This window comes from Salvia hispanica, chromosome 1 (genome assembly GCF_029641045.1).
Source record: "Salvia hispanica isolate PSC_SH4W2 chromosome 1, Shi_PSC_v1, whole genome shotgun sequence".
Taxonomy (NCBI): domain Eukaryota; kingdom Viridiplantae; phylum Streptophyta; class Magnoliopsida; order Lamiales; family Lamiaceae; genus Salvia; species Salvia hispanica.
In genome coordinates, this window is record NC_142692.1 from 3,176,188 (window position 1) to 3,188,919 (window position 12,732).

The 12,732-nt window shown below is 36.5% G+C and overlaps 2 protein-coding genes across 2 annotated transcripts; one reads left to right on the forward strand and one right to left on the reverse strand.

Annotated features, from left to right (window-relative positions):
* Window positions 1–2,611: 2,611 nt before the first annotated feature.
* Window positions 2,612–7,917, forward strand: LOC125224111 (putative histone-arginine methyltransferase 1.3). Its single transcript, XM_048127458.2, has 15 exons — window positions 2,612–2,896; window positions 3,430–3,492; window positions 3,808–3,910; window positions 4,229–4,372; window positions 4,560–4,663; window positions 4,743–4,841; window positions 4,931–5,000; window positions 5,163–5,259; window positions 5,721–5,775; window positions 5,978–6,061; window positions 6,605–6,682; window positions 6,879–6,982; window positions 7,068–7,240; window positions 7,331–7,482; window positions 7,673–7,917. The coding sequence occupies exons 1-15, from the start codon at window positions 2,723–2,725 to the stop codon at window positions 7,730–7,732; spliced, it is 1,560 nt and encodes a 519-aa protein (XP_047983415.2). The 5' UTR covers window positions 2,612–2,722; the 3' UTR covers window positions 7,733–7,917.
* Window positions 7,918–8,133: 216 nt separating this feature from the next.
* On the reverse strand, window positions 8,134–12,015 carry LOC125217756 (uncharacterized). Its single transcript, XM_048119283.2, has one exon. It carries the CDS (start codon window positions 11,859–11,861, stop codon window positions 8,286–8,288), a length of 3,576 nt encoding a protein of 1,191 aa, XP_047975240.2. The 5' UTR covers window positions 11,862–12,015; the 3' UTR covers window positions 8,134–8,285.
* Between the last annotated feature and the right edge of the window lie 717 nt (window positions 12,016–12,732).

A 12,732-nucleotide genomic window follows, 5' to 3' on the forward strand; every position in this document is an offset into this window, starting at 1 on the left:
TGAGGAAAGTTTGAATGAAGCATCTTATTTTGGCACTTTATAGTGAAAAAGCAAAAGATGGGCAGCACATGCTTTTGCTTTTAGCATAGCTATATTCTTTGCTAAACTTGATATTTCAGATAGGAATCATAAGTTGCTGCTTTTGGCATCATGTGATTTTGTCCATTGGTTCCTAACATTGAACCACATAAGCATGGAAATGTCAAATTACTAGAGTATTAAATTTACCATCACTTTTATTAGATAAAAATTGATTATTATAGTTTAAATGTTTAAGATTATATTTTTTCAAAGCAAATATGAGTAGTACTATGTTAGATCATAATATTTTCATTTTATAATAAATTAAATATTGTTAAAATAATTAAATTTGGTTGAGATAAAATATGAGAGACCGAATCTTTTCGACCAAATCATGAGCCATAAAGAGTGAAAACCCTAAAATGAGTAAGTTTTCAATCATTGTAGAATACCACCTAAAATGTTTCAGTCTCAACTTTCAGAGGCTTGAATTAAAAAAGGCAAATGTATGGCAGTAAACTTACAGCAATTTAAAAAATGATAATTTAAATAGAAAAGTGAAACACTTCGAATTAGACAAAGAAAATATAATCTGAATACAATTATGAATTTACAAATCTCTACTGTGACATATTTAGTGAATAATTAAAAATGTTGTTTGTAGCTTTCGCATTACGGTATTTATATAAAATAAAAATAATTATGATAGTACATAGTACCTTTTTTTACACTATATAAATTGTGAATTATTTTTCTATATAAATGCAAAATTATTACATTATGTCGATTTATTCCTTACACCACATCAATAACTTTTTTGTGTACCATCTTAATACTCTTTTAATGATATTTAAGACCAACTATATATTGTCAATACAACAATAAAGCTTTTTAACATTTTCAAATACCATTAAATTGATTTGTTAGTTTACTTAAATAAGTACAGTAAATCTAACAGAGGACATAAATAGTAAACATGTTGTACAATACATTAATATAAGGGTCAACTACACTAATTTTATAGCCTATTTGATCCCTAAAAATACATTTTTGGTACTTGTCAATCTTTTATACTCCTCTGCATTCAAAAAATCTACTAAATGCCATGGAGGGCATTTTTGATATCTGGAAATTACAGTTTTTGTACCTTTTCAATCATGCAATTATTTTGGACATACATAAAATCACATTTTACAAAAAAAAAATATCATTTTCTTTTGAATTAATTCACTTAATTTTTTTAAATAATTACTTGAATAACGTATAGATTAAGCTTTATAATGAAAAAATTAATTACTTTAATTTTTTAGTGAAAAAATGGTACTTGCAAGAGTTCGCTTTAATTTACGTTAGATATAATTCACTTAAATTTTAATTACTATTATATTTAAAAAAAATATTTTCACTATACTATATTTTAATTAACGTGATTAAAATATTTATTTTTCACTTAAGTATAGTAACATTTAAATATTTAAGTAACAATTTTTAAATAAAAAATTACTATAGTTCACTATAATATTTTTTCTTTTTAAATTAAAAAATTTAAATAAAATTCTTATGTAAAAATAAATCCCACAAATAATTTTCTATAATTCACTTTAATATTTATATTAAAAAATGTTACTATTAAATATAATTTTTTCTTTGCAAACATACAGATTAAGTTGTATAATAAATCATATTTAATTTTAAAAATAAATAAAGCATAATTTAAACATTTGGTTTCTTATTTAAATTTTGAAATCATAAAGCATCAAATATGATTTAAATGAAAGTATAATTGAGTTTATAAAAGAAAATGATTATGATTTAAATGAAAGTATAATTGAGTTTATAAAAGAAAATGACGATGGAAGGAAAATTAAAAAAATTAAAAGGGTTACTTTAGTCTATCGTACCAAAATGCCTCTGAACACTAGTGATGCATAGGGTTACTTTAGTCTATCGTATCAAAAATGATATAAATTTTTTTTAAGGACCATTGATTCATTTTTCGACAAGATCAAGGACTATTGGTATAATTCACTCTTAATATAATTAAAAATTATATTTATTTGAGAAATATTTTTACTTTTTTCTTCTTCTATATATTTGTCATTTTAATATTCACTCCTCAAATTATAGTTTTTATAGAATATTCTATTCATTTTTCACTAATTTCATAAAATTAAAAGTAAAAAAATACTAAAAAAAAATCGAGACGCAACCTCTTCATCGTCTACCCCGTCGTCGATCCTGAAAAACTCCATTAAATTCGACTTTTATAGCTTTCGCCGTACATTATCGGCGATGCTCGTTGCACCGCCTTTATCTTCCGATGCCGGCACCGAGCTATCCGACTTCACCGACTTCATTTCCCGATTGGGGATAAGCAATCTATCTCAAGAAAAGAATATATTTTCTTGATTTTTTCTATAAACCAAAAATCTTACTACTAATTCACGAGTGTGTGCTTTTTCGCTCTTGTTTCAAGTACAACAGCCCAATCCAATCACAGGGAGACACGTCACCGGTTGCACGCGGCGCACTCACCATCGCCGCAGTGGATCACGGAACCCTTCATCAACAACGCCTCCAAACAAAAACCAGTGCAGCAAAAGCCACTGCGCACTAAAACCTTCACTCTCACTGAAAACCCTAGCTTCTTCCGATTTTTAATTCCTTTTAAAGTAGAATCAGCTTAATTGTCCTTGCTGAAATGGAGAACAATAAGCTGAAGGAGCAGGACTTTTTGGTGGCCTCAATCTCGCAGCTGTCGATTTCCGGAAGCGCCTCGCCTCCGGTGGTGGCGCGGTTCCGCTCCGACTCGCTTTTATTCGGCTCCGAGTCTGATTCGGAAGGCGCGGTTCAGTTCGATCTCAGCAACTGCCAGGTTCGTTTGTTTTCTGCATCGCGGTGATTGAATTTTGTCCCGAGGGTTTCGGTTTCTGGTTGGTTTGATTTCGAGGTGGTGGAAATTAAGTCTGCTGTGTAGTTGGAATGTGTTTCGTCGACGATTATGGTGAATTTATTTCCGTTTGTTATTGAAATGAGAGAATTTTCGATGATTAGATAGAGTTGAGTTTTAAAAACTTTAGAATGTGGGGAAAATGGAAGAAAGCTTGTTTGTTTCCTTGTCTAGGTTGAGTTTAGAATTAGAAAAATTATGTATAGAATAGTATTTGTACAGTTTTTGAAAATGTTGGCAGTTTTCTATCTCAAATGGTGAGTGGACTCTCTCTACTATTGAGCCTTTTTTCTATTTTGGGGGGTATCTAGTGGAAAACCTTTTCTTTTGATCAATATTGCAGGCTTGTACGCATTGAATTCACTGGCTTCAATTTATGTGTAGTTATTGAACTATGTCTATTCTCCTTTTTTATGTGTTGTGATGGTTTGTTTTATTATGTTTTGTTTTCCTTCCAGCTTTACAAGCTTGGTTCGGCTCGATCCTTGTGTATGTCTAAAGCTTCCGATACAAATAAGGAGGTATGAGATATATCATTGCCTATTGATCATATTTATAGCCTCTGGATTATATATAAATGGAGAAGGAACTAGTTTTCTTATCTTTACAGGTTCAAAACTAATGTTTGCGTTGGACTTCCATCTCTTTTGTTTTCCATTAATGTAAAAAATTATAGAGTATTATCTGAGATGATGGAATTGTAATGTGATGGCATGTGGCTTGCTCTAATATTTTTTTGCCTCAAGAGTGAATAGCCATATATCACAGTGCACTTGCTGCTACATGCTAATGTATGAACTGATGCATTTTCTGTTGGCTTTTATCTTGTGAATCAGAAAAGCTATTCCAGAGGAATCACTATAGAGTTTAGAAATGAGGAGGAAAGTACGGCCTTCCATCGTGCATTTGAGCAATGGAAGAAGGAAGTGGCTGTTCAAGGTTGGTATATAGTATCTTTGTTGGTTTGCCATGGCACATGTGGCCTCTTAATTTATTATCTACGTATTTGTTACCTTGTTTGCTTGAGATGAATATCATCACTATGTGTTTGGTACCATGCTACTATTGGAACGTACTGGTTTATTTTTTTTTCATATAAAAGATGTGATTAAAGCTAATTCTTATAGAAAGTTTAGTCGAACAACTTGTTTCCTGAATATTTAGAAAATTCTAAATGTGTGTTATAAAATATTGAGGTGGAAGAAGTGTACATTAAGAAACAATGCTCTGATTCATATGTCAATTCCTTTGTTCCAGGGTCATCTTTGCCAAATGGAACTGTGTCATCATCTGCAAGCAAGTTTGATGATAAAATAGAGGCATCTTCTGCCAAAATGTACTTCCATTACTACGGGCAGCTTCTTCATCAACAAAATATGTTGCAGGACTATGTGAGGACAGGTTACACACTTATTCAACCTGTTCTGCAATACTCGTTTTATTTGTCATTATACATCCAAGATCTTTAAAACTGTGGCCTTCTCATTTCATGTTAAGAAATTTTGCAGATAAGCGCTTGTTGCATTTTCTTGTTGCTATAGTAAATTGGGAACCCTATCTGGTGACATGATTGAAATTTCTATTCCAGGATCTTATTATGCTGCAGTCCTTGAAAATCGCATCGATTTCACTGATCGTGTAGTAGTTGATGTCGGGGCCGGTAGTGGCATCTTGTCTTTATTTGCTGCTCAGGTGTGATACATGTGATGCTTTTGAATACCTTAGCATCATAAATATCAGAAATTTATAGTTTCTAATATGCTTTTCTCAGGCTGGTGCAAAGCATGTTTATGCTGTAGAAGCATCAGACATGGCAGATTATGCAAACCAACTCATATCTGGAAACCCTTCACTCAGTGAAAGAATAACAGTAAGTGTTGTTTTTACATACTTTCACCTGTTTGTGAACCAATTTGTCTCTTCTCCTATCAATTTCCTGTTACATATTTTTGCTGATAGGTAATTAAGGGTAAAGTTGAAGATGTTGAACTACCTGAAAAAGCAGATATTTTGATATCTGAACCAATGGGTATGTTTGATTCTTGTTCTTCTGTTAACCATCTTATGATGAGGCCTTGATGATTGGAGATGCAGCTAACTAGATAAGATAAAGAAGAAACACTAGTGAAGCACTCTCTTTATCCAGCATGTGATTCGAACACATTTACTGAAAACTGACTTTGTTCTGCAGGAACATTGCTAATAAATGAGAGGATGCTAGAATCATACATAATTGCAAGAGATAGGTTCCTTGTGCCAAAAGGGAAAATGTTTCCAACAATAGGAAGGTAGGGGTTTCCCAAGATCCTACCTTCTTCTGCTAATTGCTTTTGTTAGGGGTTTTGTTTAGAAATATGCTTTTTCTCTCAAAAGAAAGAGAGTTTGTACTGCAGAAGTTGCCCATTTTTTGTCCTGATTATGCATTTATTTAGTTTATAACTAAACCATCCTTGTGTATTTCTTTCCTAGATATTACCTACGGTTTAGAATCTTAGATACTTCTCTCCAGAGTTCTTGGATGTGTTTGACTGGCTATTACCATTTTTTTTTCTTTCGATCTATTTTAACAGGACTTACTTCAAATTATAGATGGTTCTTCGTGCCTGCATTTTCATCTCTTATACAACTTAGTCATGTTTCGGATCTATTTTAACAATAAATTACCATGTATTTGGGTATATTTGTAATCCATTGAATTTATATTTCTATACCTTCTTGTGCTCATACTTGTTACTATTTGCTCTTGTAGAATACATATGGCGCCATTTAGTGATGAGTACTTATACATAGAAATTGCAAATAAGGTAAGCATCTCTTACTGCCATGGTTATCTATAATTCTCTGCTGACATGTGCTTACAATGATCAACAGAAAATATCCTGAATAATTTTTATTATATGTGAAGGTTGAATATGTTGTAAAAGCTTAAATTTTATTTTTTCTGTATCAGTATTTTTTTACTGTTCATATAAGATACACATTTATTGTTTTTGTTTCCCAATCCAGGCCTTGTTTTGGCAGCAACAAAATTATTATGGTGTTAACTTGACCCCTTTACATGGAACTGCCTTTCAAGGATACTTCTCGCAGGTTCATTCTCACTCCGTTTCTCACTCTAATGTCTGTTCAACCGTGTGTCTTTTTATGATATACAAATTCTATCGCTTGACACTACCAAAATCCATTTACGTGCTCTTGATTTCACTCTCTTCTATCGATGAGATATTTCAAGTATGAATTGTTTTCCTTCTTTATCATTTCTTTATAGTAGTAGTATTTAGTATGGCATTCTTCTCTAGAATTATTCCTTATATGAGATATATCAATGAAATCTGTTTCCAATCACAGAGAATTATAAGTAATAAAAACAAAGGGCGCACCTAAATTTCTACATGTTCTAGATATAAGTACTAAAAACAAAGGACTATGCTAGAGATGCAACTTTTCCTTAAGCTATTCAAACTTATTTATCAAAACCAACCATACTTTTCCCTAAGTGACACAGTTAAAGTATCTTCTCTATTGTAAATCATCCTTTGATCTTTCACCTATTTGGTTTCGCAAGAGTTGGGCATCAGCTATCCATATAATATACCTGACTGTAATCTACTTTGCCTCCTCCGAGCATTGCAGCCAGTTGTGGATGCATTTGATCCTAGGTTATTGGTGGCTCCTGCAATCTCACATGTCATAGATTTCACTTCTGCCAAGGTAAATGCTCTTGGCTCCTCTACCTGCTTTTGTATTGTATTTGCATGCATAATCCTGCATTCCAGCAATCTTCTCTACCCCCCTCCCCCTCCCCCCCCCCCCCCCCTCATTCCGGCAATCTTCTCTACCCACAAAAAAATAGTACTTATGTGGCCTAATAAAATTCTAAGCTGATGTTTGAAATGACAATTAACAGGAGGAAGACTTGTATGAATTTGACATTCCGCTGAGATTTGTATCTTCAACCGGCACCAGAGTGCATGGACTGGCCTGTTGGTTCGATGTATTGTTTGACGGGAGGTAATACTTCACCACCACAGCAGTGCACATCAGTGTCTTTAAGTCTGGCTCATGTTCTTACTTAATCATGTTACCTCATTGGCAGCACTGTACAAAGGTGGCTAACCACTGCTCCAGGAGCCCCTACAACACACTGGTACCAGCTCCGTTGTGTTCTGGCCCAACCTATATATGTGATGCCTGGCCAAGAGATAACGGGCCGACTTCATATGGTGGCACATAAAGCTCAGAGCTATACCCTTAACCTAACACTATCTGGTGGGTCCTAAAACTTCATTCTCAGCGTGACCACTGTTTCTGTACATGTTTAGTTTCCTTCACTAACTATCTAGTTCTTGTTTTCAATAGCTAAAATGTGGGGCCCTGGTGCTGAACAAGGAGGAATACTCCAGACATCATCAGGAAAGCTTGATCTTAAAGAGCCTTATTATCGGATGTCTCAACCACAGGCCTATCCAATGTCCCAAGACCAACAACCAAATCAATTACTACAAACGCAGGTTTGCAACTTGTGACACATGCTGCTTTAGTTTTTTAACATATACATGATGAGTAGTAATCTACGACTCCAGAAATGCTTTTCATAAGTTCGGTTTCTTCCTAGTTTTTTATACATAACATCAGCTGTTACATCGTTTGAGGAAAACACAGTTTTTAAAGCATAGTAACATTTGGATTTGCTTGTTGCAGGATTTACAAATACAATCACATGATGAAGAGGCCTCAGATCTATTGCAACAATCTATGTGATCTCTGCATCCATAGTTCATCCGACGAAAGATTGTATTCATATTATTGTAAGCTCGTACGAGAGAGAACCCGGTCATGTCTCTTGTAATTGTTTCAGCTTGCTGTTAGTTTGACATGGATTACTAATTTGTATCCTCCACCAAATTGAGAAATTATTGCTTTTATCAAGTTACAAATTTTGGGCATCTATGTTTTTTTTATCACTTTAGCAAGGGTTTAATTAGGAATCAGTCTTCTAATTTGCTTGCAATTTAGCCAATGCATGGTGTGCATATATATACTATTGAATTTTGTCATGAATTAACATTCTCTAAATAAGAAAAACTCAAAATTATTGATAAGAGATATGGAAGACTTCAAACAACTTCGAAACTCCGGTACTAAAGGGAAAGTTCTAAACATAAGGAAATATATCAATGGCTAAATCTTTTTTTAATTTATAAAAGAAAAAAAGAAGCAAGTTCAAGTCTTTACTAATTCACAAATATAAGCTGCTTCATTACTCTTTTCACTATATACATAAGTTCATTCTCTACTCTCAACTACCTTCACATCATCCATCAATCTGTCGAAAAAGCTTCTTGACCGCAGCTCTGGCAATTGGTGCAAGCTTGTTTTTCAATAAAGCCAGAGCCGCGATCTGAAGCTGATTCGAGCAACTCATCTTCATACAAATCTTGCCCCTAAGCCTGCTGTCCAGAGCAGCTGTGATGTCTAGCTTGGATTCCATGCTGATATGGATGCAAGAATGCAGGTTGCAGCCATAGATAAGTTCATCTCCCCATCTCATTGCCGATATCCCGACAGTGCCTTCGTCTTGATTGAAAAACAAGCTTGCACCATATGCTGCATCGTCTTGAGATTGAATGATGCCGGTGTTTCCCACCACTGTTGCTCGTTTCCCAACTGATGAATGCAGCTGGATTTTGAGTTCTTTTCTGTCTTCTGTGAGTAAAGCTGAGATCATTGCATTGGCAGTCTTGATTCTGTCTTCAACGAGCAGGCATTCGTAGCTGCATCCGTGGTCCCATCCATGTGGGGTGAGAACCGACCTTGTGAAAAGGCAGGCCATTGAGTCTTGATCTTCTCCATCCCCATAAGCCTCCCTTTGGTCACGGCTGAGCTGAGTAGTAGTCTGTGAGGAGTCGAGTGGCTTCAGCGGGAATGGATTGTCGTGCTCAACGTCTACGTCCTGATTGGATCCAGATGGATCACACAGCTCAGCATCTGATCCAACAATGTCACCACTTTGACCACTAGATAGTCCTGGATGAACATTGGATTTCAAGAATGAAGACAGGTCGGGAGATTGAGGAGGCGAACGGCTCAGCAATCCAAGAGGGCTCCGAGCCCCCACTTCTGATAGAATCTTCATTGAGCAACACAACAGCAGCAGCTGAGATTTCCAACTGTGCAAAACTTTTTCTCCATCTCCATTCTTTTCTGCATTTTCAATAACACAAACAGGAGTCATCACCAGTGGCTCTGGCTCCCCAGCTGAACGACAAATGAGGCTTTGAACGACCTGCAACTGCTCAGATAAGAACGCCTCATAGCTTATAGGACATCCATCAGGCCCATCTGGAGGTGTTGCAGCTCCATGTGTGAAAGCAACAATGGATTTTCTCCATATTGATGAACCAAGAGATGAAGTGACCAGCCTCAGAAGAGGCAAATCATCAAGGCCGCCTCTTCTGGTGTCCAGGCGGTCCACGTATAGGACAACATCAGGTAGACATTTCCTCATCACTTTCTTGATGGATGACAAAATCTTCCTGTTGCTGGATTGGTCTGTCAAACAAGTACTAAGACCAGGGGTGTCGTAGATCTTTAGCTTCACTCCGTTGACCAAGCCAGCAATTTCTCTCACACGAGCCGTTGCAGGCTTAAATGCATCAACTGCAGAAGTGTTTTCTCCAATAATGGAATTCACAGTAGCACTCTTGCCAACTCCAGTCTTTCCTATAATCAGGACAGTCAACGGGAAATCCGGACTGTCCTTTGTTCGTGCTTCAACCTCCATGGCTGCATTCTTGCAGGAATCAAGATGCAAACTTCCAGCAGCAAGTGTCAGCTGGTATAAAACCTTCGAAGCTACAGAATCCTCAGGGGAATGGCCCAATCTCTCTAGAAGGCACAGATATTTTGCTCGTATCATTTGTATTTTCTTGATACGCATCTTCTCCCTTTCACTTAAAGCTTCACCAATGGTAGAGGAAGGATTCACCCCATGAGTTTCAGCTGCAATGCTCGTTCTTGCAGAGTCTAATGTACCCAGTGACAAATTCTCCACACCATCATCACCCGAGGCAGCACTTTTTACGTCCTCAAAAAGAGCAGCAGGATCAATTGTATGTGTCTCACTACTCATCCCATGAGTTTCAGCTGTGATGCTCGTTCTTGCAGAGTCGAATGTACCCAGGGACATATTCTCCACACCATATACTGACGCAACTTTGATAAGATCATCATCATCACCCAAGGCAGCACTATTTATATCCTCAAAAAGAGCAGCAGCATCAATTGTATGTATCTCATTACTCATCCCGCCACCTACATCCACCTCGTCGTGAAAATCTACAAGAACCTCACTATCAATCTCTTCTGAATGATCAAGTAAAACCCCTCCTGTGTGAGGAGTAGTAGAGTCTTGTATCACATCCATTTCAGCTTTACAAATGCCCAAGTAAAAGCTCGATTCTTCTACGTCACTAGACAATACTTCACTGGCTTCAACTTCTTTCCCAGTTTCTTCTTCTTCATCTAATTTTGAACCATCAAACACAGATTGACTTGCAGCAACTGCACATATCGAGCTAGCATCTTCGTTGATGTCAACACAACGATGAGGGGAGCTAATTTCATGGTCAGCTTCAAAGCAAGAGGACTCAACTTTCTGCTTCATTCCTTCCACATTCTCACTCTCATAATTCTGATTGAAGATATAATTATCCTCTAATTCTAAACCAATATTACTTCCTGCAGCTTCTTCAACCGAAGTAAGACAAGACACATCGTCCAAAACTATGCTCTCAGTAAAATCAGCAAGCTCTATAGAACCATCCAATTCCAAACTCTCCTGATTGATAATAGAACTATCCTCTAAACCAGTATTACTTCCTGCAGCTTCTTCAACCGAAGCAACACAAGATACATCGTGCAAAACTATGCTCTCGGAAAAATCAGCATCCTCTCTGGAGCCAACCAATTCCAGACACTCCTTCCTCTCTTCAACAACATCAACCTCTTTAATATCCTCATCCAAATGAATAAGCTCTCCATCATGCCTTGTTTCGGCCGTGGGATTAAACTCTTCGTCCACATCCAACAAGTGAGCCATAGTTTCTTCATTGAAATCAAGGGCATCACTATCTTTGATCAGAGAGTGCTCCATCTCATCTGGCAAGTTCCCATCAAGCTCCATATCCACAACATTCTCACCTTGTGACTCATTCTCATTCCCTTCATCATCATCCTCCAATATTCTAACAATCGGTGCACTACCAATCCTATGCAGCACTTCAATGCCAGGAACCCTCGCAACGCCAGCATAGGAACCCTCTTCATCCGAAACCACGCTGCCATAAGAGTCGTCATCACTGTCCCCGGAAATCTTGGCAACAGGAACAGCCAGCTTTCTTGCTGACAAAACTCTAGGTCCCATAACTGGTGTAACCTCAACCTCCCCAACCTCCTCAACTCCCTCATCCGCTACAGCCACAATAGGCCTAAAACTGCTCGAATTCGCACCATTCTCCGACTTTACGACTAGCTCATCATTATTCGACTCACTCAACAACGACCCTGAATCATCAAAATCACCACTTTCTTGAACAAATCTTCGCTCCTTGCTCTTACTACTCTCAACTACTTCTCCACTCAGTCCAACCACAGCACCACCAGAAGCCACAAACTCACTAACGACTTCAGTTTCTTCAAAAACCCCTTCATCTTCCTCAACAACACCACCAACTTCTAACATATCCTCATCACCCTCAACATTCTCAAGCTCGCTATCACTGTAATAGCTACCACTCTTCGACGAAAAAGAAGATTCAAAGTCGGAGTCATCCAAAGTTAGAGGTGCTCTAATACCTGAAAGAGGGACGCCCTGGATGCTTGAGGCCATGAAGAAAGCTGCAAACTTTAGGCTCTTGGTGTATGTTATGCAGCTGTTTTGTTTGTGGGCTTGTTTGAAAATGCTGATAAAGAACTAGGTAGGTCAATGGTGCAGAGTGCTTTGAGCTTGGGTTTCAAGATTGAGTTTTTGTCTTTGTTTGGAGGGTTTTTGTAGGGATTTGAATTTTGTTTTGATTTAGGTGTGGTTGTGAAGAGACATCATAGGTTGGATTTTATGGCATGGATTCATGTTTTTTTCTTGGAAGTTGGGAGTGGTCGTGGTTGCATTTTCGCCTTGTTTTTATCTGCGGCATATAATTCAATCATTTCGAAATTACTGCTAATTAAAGACTGTATTTTTCAGAGATAGATCTGTGTTGGGACTTTGGATAGGATGAATTTAGCATTTGTTTAATTAGTTAGTCATGTTCCTAATTTTTTGATAATGAATTTAGAGGAACATTGAATGAATAAATAGGTGGTCGATCATTATAAGTATTAGATGAAATGAATATAATTTTCAATGAAATAGTACTATGTTACATGAGGTTTTAGAAGTCTACTTTGTGCTTTTGTATATGTCTGTTTGATATTTTAGTTTTGTACTTTATTCAAAATCACATGTGAACAAAAAGAAAAAAACAATCGATGAACAATGTTACACATATGTGGAAATCTAAACCTAGTTCCAAAAATATAAAGGAAAATTAAATTGTTCAAAATTTAAGAAGTGGTGGACTGGTGCCGAATTGAGTCAACCAAATAAATTAGTTTTAAATTTCGATCATTAAATAGGATATAATTCCAATGGATTCAAATTCAAAAAGATAATGCTAGTGGATGGCTGGATGCATACATATTACATATGACTTAATAATCCA